Source organism: Schistocerca nitens, chromosome 2 (assembly GCF_023898315.1).
Source record: "Schistocerca nitens isolate TAMUIC-IGC-003100 chromosome 2, iqSchNite1.1, whole genome shotgun sequence".
NCBI classification, from domain to species: Eukaryota; Metazoa; Arthropoda; class Insecta; order Orthoptera; family Acrididae; genus Schistocerca; species Schistocerca nitens.
Window position 1 is genome coordinate 1,186,267,904 of NC_064615.1, and position 22,902 is coordinate 1,186,290,805.

The 22,902-nt window shown below is 39.8% G+C and overlaps 1 protein-coding gene across 2 annotated transcripts in view; it reads right to left on the reverse strand.

Annotated features, from left to right (window-relative positions):
• LOC126237519 (putative E3 ubiquitin-protein ligase UNKL) overlaps window positions 1–22,902 on the reverse strand; it is a 303,009-nt gene that overhangs the window by 157,020 nt on the left and 123,087 nt on the right. For both annotated transcript variants that reach the window (XM_049947690.1, XM_049947689.1), the window contains one exon: window positions 18,328–18,473. In XM_049947690.1, coding sequence (XP_049803647.1) covers window positions 18,328–18,473 — 146 coding nt within the window. The remainder of the gene's footprint in view (window positions 1–18,327; window positions 18,474–22,902) is intronic.

The following is a 22,902-nucleotide window of genomic DNA, read 5'->3' on the forward strand; positions in this document are numbered from 1 at the left end:
CAGCCCCAAACCACAACCTCACCTTTCAGGAAAAATTGTCCTGTTAGTCGAATTTGTTTTTAATATGTGCTACAATTATCACATACAGATGAAAAAGACACAGTTTCAGAAAAGGCAAATTGACCATCAAAATTGACATCACCCAACTTCGTGCAATATTCACTTGTTTAGTTTGAATATCGAACTTCTCCTAGGGTACTTCCAATACTGTGTACGTTTGTGTTGCTTTTGACTAGTTTTACTGAGGCAAGTCCATAAAATGACAGTTAATGATATGTGTGGAAAAGTGACAGAATAAGTTGCTCTACCAACTTTCACCATAAGGTAAATGTGCTGCTACTTACAACAGAAAAAGCCAGTCCACTATAATACACTAATTACATTTTCAAGATTCATCTTGATGAGTCTCCAGGAACCCCTCACATGAATAGGTTAGTTAATGATTATACTATTCCACTGTCCTTCAATACAGCCATTTACTGTATCTAAATTACTTTACTATGTGTATCCGATTAGACTTTATGTATACGTAAATAGCTAAACGGCATCAAATATTCGTATACTGTTAATTTATTTGAATACTGCCAACGGTGGTAAAAGTTTCTGATCACTTGTCCCCCCCCCCCCAAATAAATTAATTGCCAAAATTTAAATGAAAATATTCTTTGGTGTGTGTGGTGTTATTAGCAGTACTGGGATATACACTTTGCAATAACAATTATTTATTAACAAGACTAAACTAAATATGACTTCGAGAACGAAGATTCACACAACTCGATAACAGCAATGTCTATTCTCGACAGTGTTTATTGGGTGCACACTAAAAAAGGAGTGCAGAGATGCCGAAGTGGTGTGAAGCGAGAAGGATTGGTAACGATACGGTCCCACAGGGTCAGGAGCTCGTAGGCAATCCACTGACGAGCGGCAAGGTGCCATTACGACACAGTCTCGTGGGGTAACGGGCTTGCAGGCAGTCGGACAAAGATACTGTGAAGCAGTGCCCTCCAGAATGGCTCAAGGAAGTGTGATGATGCACAGGGGTCACGGTGAGCATCAGTAGCAGCAGATGTACAGTCCGTTCCAGAGGCTTATGGCGGTTGGCCGTTGGCTGGGGCCCAGAATGTACGTGGTCATCAACGGGTGGAGAACTGGCACGAGTGGGTGTCCGGCAGGAGAGTACACATGTAATGTGACGCAAAAACTAGACCACGCGAATGCCGTGAGGTGCATATGACCACAACACTACGTACTGTGACTCGCACGGAGAGGTCGGTGCCCCAGGGTGCTGCAGCGGCTGTCAGGGGCTCGTCAGTATCAGCCTAGAGACTCTTCTATCGATGAACATCCTCCAAGGTGATGCAAAGTATATACATAAGCGTCGTGGCAGAATATACAGGGGTATACCCCAGAAATCGATACTTCAGCGAGTGTGTTTTGCAGTGCAAGGAGCCATTCTCGACGTAATGAAACTGCTGCCCATTTTGTAGTGTAAGGTACAGTGGTCCCTCTCTCACTCTATGTCTACACCTACGTACGTGCTCCACGAGCTGCCATACTATGCAGGGCAGAGGGTACCCGTACCACTACTAGTTGTTTCCTTTCCCACTTCACTCGCAAATACAGCAAGGGAAAAACTGCTGTCTGTACATCTTCCTACGAGCCCTAATTTCTCGTATCTTGTTTTCGTGATCTCTACAGAAAACGTATGTTGGCATCAATAGGATCGTTCTGCAGTCAGCTTTGAATGCCACTTTTTTAAACTATCTCAGTAGTGTTCTTTGAAATGAACGTTTTCTTCCCTCCGGGAATTCCCACTCAATCTTCTGAAGTGTATTTGTAACACTCACGTGTCGATCGAACCTACTGATAAGAAATGTAGCAACTCACCTTCGGATTGCTTCGGTGTCTTCTTTCGATCCGACCTGAGGCAGATCCCAAACACTCTAGCAGTACTCAAGAACGGGTCGCACTGGTGTCCTATATGCGGTCTCCTTTAGAGATGAACCACACTTTTCTAAAATCCCCCCCAATAAACCAAAGCCAACCATTCACTTTCCCTACCACAATCCCCATGTGCTCATTGCATTTCGTATTGTTTCACAACATTACGCCCAGATATTTAAAAAACATAACTGTGTGAAGCAGGACACTACTAATGCTGTATCTAAACATTAGGAATCTTTTTTCCCTACTCATCCACATTAATTTATATTTTTCTACAGGGTGTACAAGCGGACAATGAAAAAGCAATTCTCCGATATCTCCCAAATTTCCTGGTTAAAAATACTCTATAACCCGAGTGAAAATACACTTTTTCTGTGTTAAGTGACCTTATACTTTCCCTTGGAACCATATAACTTATCATTCCTCTGAAGGGTTAAGGTTTTATCCACTGGCGTAGATCTTACCGGCACCCAGAGACAGAGAGAGAGAGAGAGAGAGAGAGAGAGGAGAGAGAGAGAGAGAGAGAGAGAGAGTTGGAAACACATCTGATGTGCAGCCACATGTACACAGCATATTTTTGTATTATGAAAGTATATATTTGGATTCCACCAAACATAGCACATTAGTAACCGAAGCATTGAAATCGAGACTGCAACGCACTTTAGTAAGTCAATCGTAGCTGATGTCACGTGATCTCCCCAGCCAACGATAGCAGATATTCAGAGAGTAGGACACATCATGTAGTCAGCCAATACCAACATCACTGTTAAATAGTGTGAATGCACAAATAGAAAAATTTAATGGTTTATACACATAGTGTAGCTACAAGAAAAGCTAAGCTTTCACATGTAATAATGGTCTTTTTTTGCATGTGTTATACTTTAAGATACATCACACAAATGTACCAGCAAAATTTTAAATACTGACATAAATGAATGGTCTTGTAAAATTAAATTTACTTTGAAAGCAACACTTTTCAAACCACCATTCACAACATTTTCCTTCGACCTGTTAGATTCGTTTCAGCAGTTGTCAGAGGGGCCCAGAAAACAGTGTTACTGCATGTGCACAGCTACAATGACGTAGGAACCCCGTATGTTCATACGTATATAGCATTAAGAGATCTTACATTACCTCATAAAAGAAACAGGATACCGGAAGATACTCCAAGAGCATTGGAATTACGTAAACCATACTAATATGCATAATTAGGCTTAGAGTGCACATTTGTATGTCCAAATTCACAAAGACGCCCCAACCTGGTATTAAGGGGACATTGTATGTCCTATGCCGCCATTGTTAAATTATCTAATTTTGTGAACCATTATCCTGGAAACTTTTTAAGACCCCAACTTACAATTTTCGATAATTATTGAATTCACCTTTCTACATACGCTGAACTAGAATTGTTACTAAAATTGTATTGTTGTCTTTTTTTTTCTTTTTTTTTCGAACACTCAATTTTTTGACAGAATTTTGTAAATAAATGAACATAAAAACAAAACAACTCAGGATATTTTAATTATTCAGGTTCCATATGTTTTGAATCTCACACTTGGCATGCTGTGAAAATTTCATGTCTCTACCGTCAGTACTTTTTTAGAAAACGGGTCATTTATTGCAAAAAATGTAGTTCAGAGAGATTGAAGTTTAAAACTTTTTCATAACAATTTCTTATACACTTACATTTCTGTGTCTTTCATGCACTAGAATTGCCCTGGCCCACAGTCTGTGTCTTCTTCAGTGTCACAACAGCCCAGTACTTGCCGCCTCCTTTTCTTTCTCGCTTCTTTTGTCATTTGCTGAGCAACTAAATCTGCTTCAAGTACACAAAGCTCATCCAGTAGCCGCAGCCCTTTAGCTGTGTTCTGTCCAAATCTTACCCCTAACTTCTCCAGAATCTTAAGTCTGTCATAGTTCCCATCGTTAAATGTTATTACAGCATCAGACACTGTTAACTTAAGAGTCATAAGGCCAACAAATACATTTTTAGGCACACGGCACCACACAACATTATTGAAGGACTCATTCACATTCTGGGTCTTCCCATGTAAACACTTCTTTAGTAGCTCAGGATTTGCCAAATCTCTGTAAATATGTTTGATTGCCATAATATCATTACTTTTACCACTGTCGCCTGTTTCTAAAGTTACTTTCCTTTACGATGCACTAGGGGGCGTGGTCACTTCGGAAACATTATCATGGTTTCCTTCACTCATAGCACACGTTTTCAAGTACTTCAAAAGAAAATGCAGGTCTCACATATCTGTTCCCCACAAATTTGCGTTTCTTGAAGTTACTTTTACGCATAGTCATTTTATTTACGTTTAAAAAGCAACAGAAGTTAGCTAACTACAAAAATATCCGATAATCACACTACTTTCAATGAAAACTGGTATCAGAAACAAAGGACTGATTTGTTTATTCGTAATGCTAACTTCTGAGACATAGCAGTAGGCACAAAACAAAGCAATTCACAGCCTTCTAGACTGTGAAATTCCCACGATATGACTGCTCAACTTTGGCAATATATACGTAGCCGCAAAATTTGACAGTCATACATTATGGAGTAGAAAACTGAAAACGTCAAATTTCAACGAATTTCATGTACAATGCCCCCTTAAGCTTTTCATTGTGGTTTTCGGGACGCAAATTTTCTTGTAGTAGTAGTACTGTATTATCTCATGTTTGGTTCTTTATTATGGCATAATGCCATACATGCCAGAAGATAAAAATGTGCACTTGTAACTCTGCAAATAGTGTAGTGCCTCGAGGATTTCGGGGTAATTTCTAGAGACACTTGCATTTCCACTGTCTCCAACACGCTTTATTTTAGAGATGAGTGTGGTAAAGAAGAACTGTGTCTACTGCACCACAATTACGTGTGTGCAGGACGGACGTGTATCGGACGGATGATTGGCGCAGGCAGGCAGTCGCCGAGTCCCCCTAAGAACATCAAGGAATAAATGTGCTGTTCTCCGTGCGATATCAAACATTATTGTGTGAACATTTGAATGCTGTTGAAAGAAGAGAAGAGACAATTACTTATTCACTCATTCTCTTACTTTTGTAAGGTCCGGACAGTTGTCTTGTTAAACTTGGGAGTGATTTGTAGGCTGTACTTATGGAAAAATGAATGTGATAGTTTCTGACGGACCAGAAGGTGCCGAGCTTATGAAAAATGTTTTAGTTGTACGAAAACTTATGTGTCACGAAAAGACAGTGACATTGAGTTCAAAGTATTCTCGAGTGCACGGAGTTATTTTAGAAGTATAAAAAATTCCTCCAAAGTAACATCTTATCTTCGGAGAAGAAGTTGTGCAGGACACCACAGCCGGCTATCACGAAAAGAAGATCGGCAAAGCAACTCCAAATAAGCTCAATAGCCACGGGGGAGAGTGAGTCTTGCACACCAGTACCACACTGCCACACTTAATCACCGGAAACTGCCAGAACGTGGCGACCAAAGTGAGCAGGATACAAAAAGGAGGAATTATTTTGAAGAAGATTGAGATGAGAAAAAGTTGAGAGTTGCCGTAGCAAAACAAGGTGAAAAAATTGGTCTGCAAGATTCGATTAAGAAGATTTGGTTGAGGGGAGGAAGCAATCCTCACACAAGCAGTAACCAGCCGACGCCGACGCAGTAACCAGCCGACGCCGACGCCGACGCAGTAACCAGCCGACGCCGACGCAATCACAGTAACCTGCCATCGTTGCTGGTTGCTGTTTTGAGTTGCTGACTTTGCAACCACCGACGTCGACACCAGCACCCGTGCGGTTCACCGGTGCCATTTCAACACCTCACCGATGCAGCCTACAATCCTGTGCACAGTGTGCTCAAGATAATAACTATTTGAATGTAACTAGGGTGGTCATTACTTACAGAGGTGATCTTTTTTTTAAATGATCACACGATCAAAGAAAATTAAAACTATGGAGGAGAAGGAACAACCAACAGAAGCTGTAGAACCAGCCATGGCGATGGCAGTGGCCAAGATCACGCCAGACTGGACTAAAGTAGCAAATTTAATTAAGGGGCTAATTCTGAAGTTAGACTCAGTGAATACTAAGTTAAATACCAAATTAGATGCTCAGAATGCTTCGTTAAGTGAAAAAATTGATGGGCAAAGTGTAGCCGCCACTGCTCAAATTTCCTCTTTGAGGAACGAAACAAGAGATCACAATGTTGCTTTAAATGAAAAACTAACACAGAGTGCTACTTTGAGTGAAAAGTTAGAAGCACAGAGTGTAACTTCAACTGCACAAATTGACTCTTTGAAAAATGAAATAAGTAGTACTTTAAGTGAAAAGTTAGAAGCACAGGGTAAAGCTTTAAATTCTAAATTTGACATGTTTTAAGTGGAAAAATTTATGAGTACATTTAAAGAATAAATTAAACAATTCTTGAACTGTACAAATGAATTAAATGTTTACCGAATTTAACCAAAATAAGGATGATCAATTTCAGAAGTTGATCCAGAAATTAGAATTTGATATTGAGGACAAGTGTACCAATATAGAGTCTGAATTTAATGAGAAGTTAGGGTCATTTCAAAGAGTGTGTAATGTTACATTCGATGCAATGAAACAGAGATTACATACCTCACAAGATACCATTGAAAGACAGGACAAACTGATCCCTATTGTACAATCACAAATTGCAGGGGTCAACACTCGAGAATCTTGTGAAAATGCATGTAATGTTAAATGTAATTTCGTATGACAGAAAACAAATGTCTTGAAAGAGAGCACAGCTCGACCTAAGGAATTAATATAGATTATGCAATCAAAAATTCCAGGCATCAGTACACGCATTGTCAGTCTGTGAATAAATAATGTAGAACAAAATTTCAAAGAAGAAATACTCGATGTTGACATTATAAATGTAGGTAGTCTGGTGGAATCTTTTGAGCTAATTATAGATCGAGAAGTTTCCGAGAGTATAATCTCCGGAAACACTACAACTGTTGTCTTTTTCAATCCTAATGAGGCTAACAAGGTTATAGATGACTCTTGTCCAGGACAGATTAGAGCATAGAATAACTTAACTTAATATTGTAAAATGGTAACTGTAATATTGTAAAATGGTAACTGTTTCATTGTCGGGAGACTTTCACACGAAATTTAACGAGAATATTGGTCCGTAAGTAATCAAGTGTGGTTAATGTCAGATCCATGTGATATGGGCGGAGCCACGTCTGTTCCGCAGGATGTTAACATTCTGTGTTAACGGGCAGAGTGACGACCGTCGGATCCCGAGTTGGGTCTGGTGTTACTTCCATATTCATTTTCCTACATCAAATTCTCTTCAAGTCTTATACTATCCTGCATTATGTTTTCTTCCTCTTATACTGTCATAGTTTAGCACTTGGGCATTCTCATCTAGACGTCGTGGGCAAGCAGGGTTGATATCGAGGTCATACTGCTTCGTGTGGAGGTAGTGGTAAGTGATCTCGTCAATATCCATAGTCTTACTTGTTTCACGGGTGCTGTGATTCCCCGTTGTATATTTACCGTGATGTATTGGGTTGTTATATCAAGTCAAGACTGAAGCATTGGGTAATATAATATGTGAACTGACAGCACGTTCTGCTCTAGTCTTGATGTAAAGGTGAGTTGACAGCATGCTCTGCTCTAGTTATCAAGGATCTCGAATCCAATCATAGTTAGGTTTTATTTTTGTCGAAAGTAGTTTTTGAACGTAATCTCTTAACCAGTTTTCTCCATACAAAACTGTGTGCAGAGGTATTCATGGATGGAAAAAAATATACCCACTGGAACGTCGTTCTCAGTTATTCCAGGAGCGCCACTGCTGGTCTTTGTGACTGGTCCTGGGGTCTTGTTTGTAGTATCGACAGCAGCCGATACAGTCTCCACAGATTGTTAGGCCATTTTTTGCCTAACGAGCCCGTCTCTCTCACCATCCTCGTATATTTAGGTCATATTTTTGCCTAACCAACCAACGTATAGTTAGGTCTGATTTGGGCCTAAACTATTGGACGATATGATATAATATGAATATTTCTATATTTGCAATGTTACGATACATAGTTTTTTTACTTACTACTGAATATTTTGTATTCTTTGTGAAAAATGATGTGAATGATACGATACGGGATAAGAGGAATAATGAGATACTTGTGATGATATGATACATAGTTTCTGCGTATGATGATATGATACATAATTTCTACTTATGATGATATGATACATTGTTTTCTACATATTATGGAATAATTTATACCTTTTGTGAAACGTGATATGAATTTGGAGGGTTTATATAAATTTTGAAAGGGGTGGGTAGTGTAGGTACAAACGTGACTAACACTATGCACGCACACCACACCTTTCAAACAACCCTCGCAGACAAGTGAGACTAATTCTTCACCATTGCCGTTCCAGAGGAGTTGCTAAGATCTTGATCTTTCTTCAGGGACTTCAAAGGTAAATGTGAGAATGTCCATTCCGCAGAAGATTTTTAACCTTCCTGTTACCAAGCTTTTCCACACCTATTTTGCCAAGCGGGGTATTTGGACTACCCCAAAAGAGTTTTGGGTTTTATTGTAATATTTGTTCACAGATTTCGTTATTTCCATTGAATGGGTTTATTTAGTATTGAAAAACAGCTTTTCAGGTTATTAGAAGTATTTAATCAGATCACAGATACAAAGTACAAAAAAAATTTATATCTTTCACTAACTTCAGTACTCAACGAACAGAAAATTAATAATCTGTGTACCTCAACAGTCACTGCAGAAAAATAACAGAAGACTTTTTTCAACTTCTCAGTCAAGTGCAGTTTTGCACTGCGTGCACTTCACAGTAACAGTTTCTTGTGTATATTACAAACAGGTTTCTTGCACGTTACACAACAGAATCTTGTTTTCCGATCTTCGTTTCTTTAGCAATCTTCACATACCATGAGTTCGACCAGCTCCTATTAGAATTGCTATAATACAGCGTACACTTCAGATGCATTTATATCTCTCCATGTCGTTTTGTTCGAAGAATGAGCTGCATTCCACAAATAAATTACTCGTTTGGCTTCCCTGTTTGTTTTTTCTACAATGATGCTCATGATTTCCAGTGAGATAAATAATAAAAATGACTGTTATCGTTTTGATTGTTTTTCCATCATTCACTGGGCCAGGTGTTACGTTCAAAATGTTGCGACGTCGACGCCGCCTATTGGTGGTTCACTAGAAAATTGTAGTCCACTTCTAGAAACAAACAAATCTCCAGTGTCTTCGTCTTCTTCTTTTTCATCATCTTCTTCTTCTTCTTCTTCTTCTTCTTGTTCACGTGAATGTGTAGTGTCTTCTGATATTTCATCATCAGCTTCATCTGATGCTATGATATGGTCTTTGTCAAGAGGTTCCATATATTAATTCAGTTCATTTTCAATGTCCCCTTCATTTCCATCATCACTGACATCAGAATTGTATAGAATTTCCATGATCTATTCGCTAGAAAGTCCTTTGGACAGCCTTACTTGCAGATGAAATACTGACTCGTGTAATGTCAGCTCAACTGTGAACGTCAAATTCAACTCAACAATAGTAACCAGCAACAAATAACAAACATTGGGTCTATGGCAAAACTCAACAAAGAAGATCAATGACAGATATATTTTCCAAAATCTTCTTTTCCTACAAATAAGAAAATAAGACATTTCATACCAAGCGGGGTAGTCTCACAATCCCACCAACAAATGACTTGAATAACAATGATAAAGCCAAAAAAATTAGACAGTCATGAATGTGAATTCAACGTCAATCATTTTAGTACAAAGTCATGAAACCACAGGCACGTGGCCCTTCAGATAACATTATTATAGGGAAAAAATCAACCTGGGGTAGTCAGAATACTCCGCTTGGTAATGCGAGGGTTAACATCATACCTACTCCGGCTTCTCACTCAAGTACCTGCGAAGTGGGGATCCTGGGGAAGGGGTGTGGGAAGGGTTTCCTGTCTTTAGGACTACCTTCTTTCTCTTCTTCGTTCTTAACAACCATTTCTACTTATTCCTTTCTTACTTCTCTTTTGAGTACCAGTCTATCTTTCCCTCTGTCCATACGCATACACTTCTATCACTGAAGTCCTCAATTTCTGTGGTTTTCTATAACCTTCAACTTATTTTCCATAAGCTGGCCAAAGAATCACGACAACCCATAAGCATACACACAATGAAACACAAAGACACAAACAGGAAGAGTACAGTTTAAGATAATGTGGGAACCGTCGTGTTGGATGGAGAAAAGTGTGCACACAGTGATAGGTATGTGCACCTGGTTATGTGAGGTGGGGGTTCAACATCACATAAAGGTATGTACAGGGATTTATTTATATATGTAAGAGCTAAGAGTATTTATGGTTATGATGACGGTATTACACTAGTATGTGTACATGAGAGATGTAATATATATATATATATATATATATATATATATATATATACACACAATGAATATAACAGAGGGAAACATTCCACGTGGAAAAAATATATCTAAAAAGAAAGATGATGAGACTTACCAAACAAAAGCGCTGGCAGGTCGATAGACACACAAACAAACACAAATATACACACAAAATTCAAGCTTTCGCAACAAACTGTTGCCTCATCAGGAAAGAGGGAAGGAGAGGGAAAGACGAAAGGATGTGGGTTTCAAGGGAGAGGGTAAGGAGTCATTCCAATCCCGGGAGCGGAAAGACTTCACACACACACACACACACACACACACACACACACACACACACACACACACACACACACACTTAAGTGGACGGAATTGGTGCCAGTCTAACGACTGATGAATTTTAGGATAATGGGACTAGCAGAGTATAAGTAGGAGTTTGTGTGTGTATGTGTGTGGTGTCGATTGGGAACATAGGACTGGAAGAGTAATGGAGGACTCTAAAGGACTAAAGAAAGTATTGAGAAGTGAGTGTAAGGAGTGAAGTAGGACGTTAATTTCTCTAAGAGGTATTCGAATTCTAGGGTACATAAAGATGTATGCTAGGGCAATGGACTATGAAGCCTACTCAGGAGGAGGGCGCAGGTAGGCAGACCCAAGAAAGGCTGACCTATACTGTGCAGGCAGGGGCACCAAGAAGGGGATTGACCTATACCAGAGTATAATAGGAATTTGTTTAAAGGGGCGTAACTACCAAAAAAGAAGGAGGAAATGCTTTCATAGTATCAACCTGTATGTGGGGATAGGTACTAGGCCTAAATGAAAAGGGCAGTATCGCGACAAAAGTCACAAATTTTGTAGAGATTATTCTGGAAAGTTTGAATTCTCATTTCCACTCGCATCATTATGTTTGTGTGAAGTTACAGGTGTTGAAAAGAACACCTTTATTTACCCAGAGTTCCTCCAGACTGTAAAAGGTATTGAATAAATCCATACTTGGAAAAAGTAGTATGCGAAGTAAGGGAAAATAACAGCAAACACTTGGGTAATGCACACTTGGAGTTTATGACTGGAAAGGGAACAGAAAGATTCTTGTCATTACAAAGTTTACATTGATCAAAAGGTCCAGGATTATAATGGTATTAACATGGAAAAGGAAAGAGAGGTATATACGAAATACCCGATGGAAAAAAAAGGTTATATAAATCGATGAAAACGTAAAGTAATATTATATGAATACAATACTGATGTACATAACTAACATGTATAAAATATCGTGTGTTCGAGTTAAGGGGAGGGATATGAAGTGCCTCAGGAATTTCGGGGTAAATTCTAGACACCCTCGTATTTCTACTATCTCAAACATGCATTATTTTAGAGATGAATGTGGTAAAGTAGAACTGTGTCTACTGCACCACAATTATGTGTGTGCAAGATGGACGTGTATCAGACAGATGATCGGTGCGGGCAGGTAGTCGCTGAGCCGCCCTAAGAAGTTACACGTCCAGCTTAAGGAATAAACGCGCCATACTCCGTGTGACGTCAAACATTATTGTGTGAACATTTGAATGTTGTTGAAAGAAGAGAAGAGACAATTGCTTATTCATTTATTCTCTTACTTTTGTAAGGTCCAGACAGTTGTCTTGTTAAACTTGGAGAGATTTGTAAACTGTATTTATGGAAAAATGAATGTGATAGTTTCTGACGGATCGGAAGGTGTCGAGCTCACGAAAAAGGTTTTACTTGTACGAAAACTGTTATGCATCACGAAAATACAGTGACATGAAGTTCAAAGTATTCTCGAGTGTATGGAGTTATTTTAAAAGTATAAAAAATTCCTCCAATGTAGCATCATATCTTCAGAGAAGAAGTTTTGCAGGACATCGCAGCTGGCTATCACGAAAAGAAGATCGGCAAAGCAACTCCAAGTAAGTTGGATAGCCACGGGGGAGTGAGAGTCTTGCACACCAGTACCACACTGCCACCCTCAATCACCGGAAACTGCCAGACTAGAGGACACTAGCCAGCAGTGTGGAATGAAACAATTCATTTCAAATAAATTGACTGCCTCTGTGGAAAAGATTAATAAAAGCCAAATCCCTTTAGCAAATCAATGAAAATAACTTCACTGTTCAGCAATGCCACCAATGCTCGACTGCCAAAAAATGTGGAAATAAAATAAAACCAGAAAACTGAAATTAATAACATATTTCAGACTTCCAAAATTAAGTGAATGTATTTCAATTCGCTTGATACGTCCCAGCCACAGAAATCCATTTTATTTTCATTTGAGGTGAGAGCTGTAAACAAAAAGGGAAGAGTAAAATCATTAAATGTAAAAACGGGTCACCTCCCTCCCCACTACAACTCGAGACCGCTATGCACACACACTAATCTGGCAGCTTGTCGCTACTGCCAATACAGCCGCACTTCGAGTAGCCACAGAGCGGGAGCAGGTGCTGCTCGTACACGTCTGAACTGCGTGTGCACGCGAGCTCGCTCACACTCGTTGGGAGCAGTTTGTTATTATGAAGTATAGCATAGACTTTGTCCTAAATCATTTGACACATTTTACTGTCGGCAGATACTTGCCTGTGCACTGCGTTTTGTTGGTGTGAATGGCAGATTTCCTTTACAATTTGAGATCTTTTTATTCACTTGTTTTACTGCTGCAGTATTATTCTGCAGTAGCAGACTTCAGTAAAATTATTTGTTAGATTATCAGTACTTACCAGTTAAAATTACAAAAATTTAACTGAAAGCTAAAATGATGAAAAATTTCTGGAATTCTGAAAAATTCGTATGTTTTTCCTGGATTTCCCAGTTGTCCTGGGCTGTGCACACCCTGTTTGACACTAAGAGCCAGCTGCCATTCGTCACATCAACTAGAAATTTTGTCCAAGTCATCCTGTATCACCCTACAGTGACTTATCTTGGACACCTTCCTCTATACCACAGTGGACACCTTCCTCTAGACCATAGCATTATCAGCAGACAACTCCAGATTGCTGCCCACCCTGTCTGCCACATCATTTATGTATATAGAGAATAGCAATGGCCCTATTACACTTAACTGGAGCATTCCTGACGTTACTCCTGTCTCTGACGAACACTCCCTGTCGGAGACAACGTACAGAGTTCTATTACATATCTCGGAGCCTATTCCTTATGCACATATAGTCTGCAGTGGGGTGATGTGTCGAATGCTTTTCAGAGATCTGGAAATACTGAACCTGCTTGAAGATCCATAGTTCACCGTATTTCGTGTGAGAAAAGAACGAGCTGGGTTTCACACGAGTGATGCTTTCTAAAGCCGTGCTGATTCGTGCATATGAGCTTTCCGATCTCTAGGAAATTTATGATATTTGAACTCAGAATATGCCCTATAATTCTGCAGCAAGCCAATGTTAAGTATATTGATCCGTTCTTCTACGCTACTTATATAAAGAAGTCACTGCACTTTTTTTCCAGTCACTTGGCACTTTGCGCTGGTCGAGAGATTCGTGATAAAAGTAAACTTAGTAAATGGCCAATGAAGTGGAGTATTTATAAAACTGAATTGGGATTCAATCCAGATCTTGTGACTTATTTGTTTTCAACTCTAAGTTGTTTCTGTTCAAATGTTCAAAAGTGTGTCAAATCTTATGGGACTTAACTGCTAAGGTCATCAGTCCCTAATCTTACACACTACTTAACCTAAATTATCCTAAGGACAAACACACACACCCATGCCCGAGGGAGGACTCGAACCTCCGTCGGGACCAGCCGCACAGTCCATGACTGCAGCGCCTTAGATCGCTCGGCTAATCCCGCGTGGCTAAGTTGTTTCTGTATGCCAGGAATGCTTATTGCTATGTCATACATACAGGACTATGTGTGATGGTCAAACAATGGTAAGTTTGTACGATTCTCCTGTGTGAATGATTTCTTAATCGTGGAATCTGAAACTTGGGCCTTCCTTTTGCTATCTTCTACTGCCAAACCAGACTGGTCGACAAGTGACTGGATGGAAGCTTTATACCCATTTCGTAATTATACGTATGACCAGAATTTTTTCGGGTTCTCTGCCAGATCTTTAGCCAAGGTATGATGGTGGTGGCTGTTGTATCCTTCGTGTATAGATCTTTCCACAGACACACAAATCCCTACTAATTTTTGCCTCTCAACATGAATTTTGTTATTAAACCGCTGTGGATCTTTTCTGTACTTAATCCACTTACTAGACGCATACGTGTCCAGAGCACAATTAACAATCATTTTAAACTTTGCCCATAATTCCTTCACGGCCATCATTCTGGAACTAAATGAATGCAGTTCGTCGACTAAGCGAGATGCTAACAATTTCTTATCTGCTCTTTATAGCAGAAACACTCTCCTAGCCCTCTTGACTGATTTACTAACTTTCATAACCATAGTCGCTACGATATCGTGACCACTAATCCCCTCTATACTGACGCCATCAATAATGTCCGGCCTGTTTGTAGTTTCGAGGTAAGATACTTCCACTGCATGAGGGCTACCGACAGAAGTTTTCAGAAAAGGTAATCAAAAGTAGTTCACAAGACTGACTGACTGTAACCCCTGCAATGAATCCATACATGTCCGAGTCTATACTCGTTAGGTTCAAGTCACTACCAATTAGTATTAAAAGGTCTGGGTATTGGTGCACAACTGACCAATGACTTGCTTTGAATGGCCCTATGACTGTCACAGAGGAATTTGGTGGTCAGTAAAACCATCCAACAATTAACTCGGTTTCACCAAAACCTGTAACGTGTCACCAGATAAGTTCAATATGACAGTCAATTTCAACTTCAGAATGTTTTTGTCGACTGCAATGAACACTCCCCCCACCTACAGCATTTAATCAGTCTTTCCGGTAAACATTCCAAGACTCGCTAAATATTTCAGAGATTTTTACTTCAATTTTGAGCCAGCTCTCAGTCCCAAGAATAATTTGAGATAGAGAACTGTCCTGGACAGCAGTAAATTCAGGAACTTTGTTACAAATACTTCGACAATTTACTGATAAAATTTTAGTCGAACAGTCTTTACCCTGAACATGATCTGATTTTCCTACACATGTATCGCCTGGTAAGTGCCCGAGAGAGTACTTCAAACTGCCGACTGGCCTTAAAAAAAACACCACCACCACCATGCGGACTGCAGAAAAACTCTGCTACCTCAGTGTAGTTTTGAAGTCAGCAGGCTCCATGTCAAAAAATGCTCAAAACGAGAGATCGGCATTACTGGAACATAAGGACATTGCTCAATGGTGATCCCAACTGCTCATACAGGTGAAATCCATTAAGCGCGCGCACACACATGCGCATACATCGTACAAATTAATGTTCTCCCCTGCATTTTTTTGTCTGTGAAAGCTAATCTTACGAACCATTGTCAGGTTTTTGATGTTTCCGGTAGCATATACGCAGATTAGTGACGAATGTTTGTGGGCAGTGGAGACAGGAGCAAGGCCGACTGACAGCAGTGCAGGGCTGGCGTGAGCTACTGACTTTCTACAATACAGGATGTACTGAAGCACAAGCTGATAAGAACAGATTTTTCGGTACGAGTTAATGTTTAAGGGTAGTGAAGGTAAATGTGCGGAAAGATCAAACAGAAAATGTAGCTCACAGTGGAATCTAGCAGACCAGGCAGTGCAGTACATCGTCGCCACGGGATGTCACTCCGAACATGAATGAAATATGGAGCAGATAACAGTCTCGTCTGCACTCCTCAAATTGTATTATGTTATACAAAGGCAACCGTCGACCACAACGGCGACGTTTTCTCACACTGCCCAAATTGTACGTCAAATATTTAGGAACAAATTAGGCATAAGAAATAAAGCGCACAGTGGAAGACAAAACATGGATTCAATTGTCACATATTACTGTGTGTGTAAATTCTTGGAAAGTGAAAAGTCTGATGCTACTCGGTGTTTAATTAGACAAGGTATCGGCATACAGACACAGTGTGTGACGGCACTCCACCCATGAGAATAGCAGAGGGTATGCTGTTACTACTGCCCTCCCCTCCCCGCCTGTGGACACTGTTCACCTCGCTCTGCCAGGTAACCACCTCGAGGTCAGCTTTTCTGTCTCCTCATAATTTAAGTTCTCAAAACTGAATTTTTATTACGATACCATCAAATGTCCCATAAAATACTTAATAACGCATTATACAACTACACAAGTAAATTGAACGATAAAAAAATGAAGCACACTGAAGATCAGCGAATGTCAATTTCACTCTATATGTGTGCACAATGTCACGATCTACATAAGTGATCCAAGTTGCAATTCTCTGTGACAGGTAGGACATCCACCGGAGTTCATTAGTGTCGTTCACGCTCCGTGTTGTTCCTGTGCCCACACGGTATACGAGGTGTGAGAATATTATCAGATGTCGAGTGACCACCGCAAATGACACAGAGGTACCACGTATCCGCGGAAGAAGGTGGTATAGGCACCTGACAGAGTTCGGAAGTTTTTGTACATCCATCCTTTTAGCAGGAGGTCTCTGGGACGACGGCCGTTTACTATTGTGACAAAAAATAAAAACACCTAGAGCCGTCCTTGTGATTTGATTTTATTTTGTCGCTACCAGTTTCAATGCTTCGTTGCATTATCTTCAGGCTGTTTTTGCAGCGGTACAGGTTTATATGATCTCCATGCATAACCCATTAGTTGCCAGCATTACTGGATACACAGATAATGTGTCAGCACTCCAACCGTCAACTGCCAACTGGTAGCGACAAAATAAAATAAAATCATAAGGACAGATGTAGGTTGTTGTTTTTTTTAAGTCACGAGAGTTCGAAAGTGCCCTCGTCCTACGTCTCCATTTTGTCGTATCCACATCTGTAGAGCAATCAGTCGCAACAATGGGTGGATACTCTCTGCCAAAGTTTCTGTTCACCGCGTCTCTACGCTGCGAACGGGGATTGCCGTACCGTGTGCCGACACTTGGCATCTGCACCTCTGACCTAAAAATGAGAAGTAGACTCCCTGCAACATTCTGTGTCATCCCACACTGTTTGACAGAGACTAGCAGCAGCAGGGCTAGGGAATTACTGCCCCACATGCAGTCCGTCACTGACACCGACTGCGAAAGGCCGTATCCGGAGCAGTGCCGCGCCCTGGAATCGTGGACTGCCGGCGAGTGGTGTTGCACTGCGTCCGGTGGCAAATCGTGGTTCTGCAGTACCTCAAACAGACTGCCGTCAATGAGTACAGGGGTGACCTGACAAGAGGTTCGATTCTTCCGACACTTCAAAGAGACACGGCAAAATTCTCAGCTCCACAGTTTGGGGAGCACTCAGATACGGACTACGGGCCACGGCCGGTAGTGATCGAGAGAACTCTCGAGCCGTAATGTTAAGTTACAGAGGTCGTGGACCCTATACCTCCAGCGGAAAAGTATCGCCAGGTCACTTTTTGACGATACGATGCTCGTCTGACTGTAGTATAAATATCTACGAACTGGCCGCATAATGTCGAGATACTCCTGTGGCCGGCAAGATCCCCAGATCTGTCCCCTGATACGACCCGTGTGAGAAGAGCTCAAAATGTCGATTCTGTCCCAGTGCCAGTGTACGGGATATCGAGGACTGGCCGTGATAGTCTGGGCCGCGTTGCCATCTCCGTGTCAGCCTACCTGGTCAAATCGGTGCTAGTGTCCCGGCCAGGAGGGCTGCGACACTGTAGTGGTGAGTGGGCTTGAACTGACAAGTTTTTTGTAAATCTGACTCCACTTTTTAATGACTGAAATAACATCATGTACCCTCGTGTACTTTTGTTTCATTTCCCCCTGCATCCTGGGTGCTTCACTTTTTTTGTCAAACAGTATATTTACAATGTTTACCGATGTCACAATTGCATAAAACACACACACACACACACACACACACACACACACACGCGCACACACAAAACTGTTATAAAATAAAAGATAAATTACTTACTGAGGAATCGCTGCTCTTTTCATCCCTCTTGCAAGAATCGTGACCGTTGCTCGACTTTTCGGAAGGAAGTGCACTCGATAAAATGTCTGCAAGACTCATCCCGGAATCCACTCGAGCGACGAGATCTCTCGCTAAACTCATTTCCTCTGTTATGGAAAATAAAATATTATAATTACTGAACAATGAAAAAGGGTTGGCACATCGTCAAAACGTACCCAGAATGTTTAAATGCAACAGTGTTTGAGGGTACAAAATCCGGGTTTATTTAATTCGGAAATTTTCTCAAACTTCAGATGTGCAATTTTTCTGTACCCTCACTATCTACAAAAGAGCAAACATATATACCATTAATTTTATTGTAATATTAATAATAGTTAAAAGGAACAATGAAGTCTTCTTTATAGGTAAATGATATCTTATACATGTTCAAATATTTGTTTCGAATTGTGATTATACATTTCTAGTATTCCTAAGGTGACACACAGCAGACCGAGTTCGACAGCAGACACCCCTACATCGCAGCAAGTGCCGTGCAGTGCTACTGACGCAGTACGGAGTGCCGAGGAGGACCCGAGTATGCCATCCCCACCTGAGTCCATGAATGTATGACACACCAATATAAATGAAGGACAGAGAATAATTTATGGTAGGCTGTCAGTTCAGAATGAGCTTAGCTATTACTAAAATCAGATTTCTATACTTATTTAGGTAGTTAAGGTTCATCATTATTTACAAATGGCAGAAGTTACTCGATGCAGATAATGACAGATAATAAGGGATCTCTAATTAGTTATGATTAAAGGAGATTTTTACTATAAAAAATAGTGATAACCAAAGAAACGCGATGATGAAATACGTCCTGATTCGACAAATATTACACAGTTGCTGGTTTCAAAAATTCGAGGATGAGAAGAGAGGTATCATTATTTACATTCTGACTTCATTTTTTACACAGGTGCACTGGTGAAGAAGATCGAATCTGCACAAAGCTGGAGGGGAAAAGAATTCAAATGGTCTTTGCCCATGAAAGCTACAGTATGGCATTTAAGGCTCAGCAACTTTACGATACAAAATAAAATGAAGACTTCTGTGATCATTTTTATTTTTGTCATAAAACTGAAGACTGGACTAGACAATACGGATAAGTTATTGTCAAACATTTCCTTTCTAAACCGAGTTAACAGAATATTTAGAAGTGATATTGAGGTACCCCGATACAGTGGTTTGCGAGTCAGTGTGCGTAATATTTACTATGAGAAGGAATTAACATCAATCGGAAGTTAGACTCGACAATTAAGAGATGCACCAAGAAAGCTGTCAAATGCTTCAAAATTTGAACCTCTTCCCCAGGTGCTAAATTTAGGAGATGGGAGACACCATGTGTATGTATGTTTTTCTAAATCTGAGTAAGGACTTAATTCAATTGTTTAGTAAGTACTTCGTTCAATTTGCTTATTCAAGTTTTTTTATGTGCGTGCCTGCCTGCCTGCCCATCAATACCTTCTCTACATGCTAAGTAGTAATTTATTCTAAATAATATTGTTGATACATCACAAAAGTAAACTCCTCCACTTATTTAAGCACGACATGAAATTTGAAGTTATCTCTCTGCCTACTTTTTGAGAAACAGCAATAACAATGCAACAAATTTTGAAAGAAAAGAATTCACAAAATTCATTAAGTTATGAGGTCACACAAATAGAAGTGTCTCAGAAGGTAGCATAGCTTACTATATAGCACTATTTTATAGGATTACCAAAAAATTCCAATGTAAATATTACTGTTAAGATTACGCAGACTGAAAATTCCTCGGTCGTCTGACTAATAATGAACAAAACAAGACTGGAAATATCACACAATCGGTATATACAATTTTAACAGAGAAGCTGATGTGGAATGTATTGTATCAAATTTACACACTAGTTGTGTAAAACCCCATGAAAAGTACAAACAATAGTTGGTATGTGCTCCCTCACCCCCTACCGGCACTTATACATGCACGTGGAAGGAATAAAAAGAGTGGAGGGCAGGAAAAGAGGGAGCGGGGTGGGGGAGTTCCCCTTGGCTCCATAGCCCAGTCACACTCGTGCTGTGAAGAAGAAAGCAGGCTGAAAATCTGAGCTAAACTGTAAAAGAAAAATCAGTTTAACCTGAAATACTTTAAAACTGATTGCTTTGTTTATGGCAAATATGGGAATTTTGCAACCAGACAATTACATAGTAATCAAACTGCTCCTGTCGTATGGCAATTTACTGTCACGACTGGTATCAACTACCGAGCAGTCACGTTCGCATGCACTAAAGCACAGCTGCAAGTAATGCACGAGCAGTATGAGGCTGAGCATTGTCATGTTGCAAAATGACAACTGTTGTCAGAAGTCCACATCACTTTGATCTTATTGCAGGCCAAAGCTGATTTTTTTCTGGCATACTGAAATACCTTACACTTGTGATAGTGTTTTCCCTAGTCATGTAGTATTCTAAAGTAACGTCTTGTTCAATACACAAACAGAATCAGCAAAATCTTCCCTGCAGGTGGGAGCATCCAGAACATCTTGGGTTCTGATCATGAGAAATGTTGCCATTCTTTGCTTGCTTTCTTCATTCTGAGTTGCTGGTAGTGATCCAGTTTTGTCTCCTGTAATGATTCCCATAAAGATGACATCACATTCTACTTTGATATGCCGCGAAAGTTCTTCACAGATTTTGACGTGTCGCTCTCAGTTCTGGAGTGAGCTGCCTTGGCATCCAATTTGCAGAAATTTTGCAAAAGTTAAACACTTCACAAAAGATGCGATGTGCTGAGCCATGACTTATGTTCAGGTCTGTGGCTATTTCATCCACCAATGGGTGGCGAATTCCTATCTCAATGACTTCAACTGCTGCAGTAGACCCTGGCATCACAACATGGTATGCCTCACCTGTACACTGAGTCTCTGTCATAGCAGTCATGCCGTTTCTGAACTTACTACTCGACTCAGGTACTCGCTGCATTGATAGTGATGCACCATCACTCTGGACCACCATTTTCCAATGGATGTAAATAGGTATACCTTTACCAAAAGAAAATAGATTGCTACTCTTCCTTGGTACACGTTGTAAGTGAGGCGGCCATTTTGAATTGGTACTGGGGGCGCATTTCATTTGTCTGTAGTATGCTGCCACCAGCGGGGCATCCCTTACGTCACTGGGAACAGTACTGCCAACTTGCACAACAACAGCACGAAATGTCTATTTTTAATTATACTATTAAGGTTTTCATTTGACTCCCCCTCATAGCAGATTCTAAATCAAATAATGGTTTTCAAATCTATTAATTGAAAATGCAGTATCTCCAGTAGCCACTATCAGTCTGCGTGGCATGAAATGGTCATTCCATGTCAAATTGCCTAATTCTGGAACATTTTACATCTCGATCCTCACAGATTTTGATGAAATATTATGATAAGATTCGTACATGTCCCCAACAAGTTAGATCTGTTATGTCTTGGGCAATATTTTGTTGAACGAAATGAAATTTGACTATCTTGTACAATTATATGTGTTCTCTTAAGAATAACAATGACAAGAATATTACAAGCCATATTCACCCAGAAAATTTTGGACAAATTCACCCGAAAAAAGATTCACTTCTTATATCTCAGGGAATAGAGGCATGACAAACGTGAAAATTGGCATATAGCAACCTAACACCACAAGGTTCTCGAATACAGAGTTTCATTTATGTACCACTTTTCAATACTGAATAAATGAAGTGCAAAGTTGATGACTTTATAAAAAGATCCGAAATATGGTATATTCAACCAGATTTTGCAAAAACTATGTCCTCGAAAACTTTCCAAACTGAGCTCATTAATGGCCAAAAGAAAAGCATTTCATTATACAATGTGAGCTAACAATGCTGGATAATTTGAATCAAAGAAGAGCACGAAAACTGCAGCATGAAAAAAATGTAAACTTCTGATTCTTGTATCTCATTGAGTAAATGCATGCTGAACCAAAATTTCTTACGCAATAGATCAGTAGCATAAGTATATGCTAAGTTTCATTTACCTACTATTTTTCAATAGTCTACAAATTCATGGAAAATGTGATGGTTTTTGTGAATAAGTTAAAAAATAGGGTATATTCAATATTTCTTTTACAAATACTGTTCTTTACTAAAGTTTCAAAACTAGTCTTATTTGAAGCAATGTGTTTTAAGCTCCCCGGGAACAGAGGGTTTAATTTTCAACATGGGCTAACAATATTACATAAGTTGAGACTAACTAGTCAGAAAAATCACAATGCAAATATAGTCTTAACTTTGGCTCATATCTTGCCGATTAAAAGCACGATGAACATGAAACTTCCGACAACAATAACAGAAGTTTTTCTAATATAAAATATTATTAGAGACTGCTTTCAAAATTTCTACAAAATCAGTTCAAACTTTACTTTTTTAGTAAAAATTACAGAAATAGACCACATTCGATTTGTTTTTAGAACATCTGTTTGCCATAATTGATTTCAAACTAATCACAGTTAAGAGCATGTTTTCACATATTCATAAAATCACCTTCAACTTTCAAATTT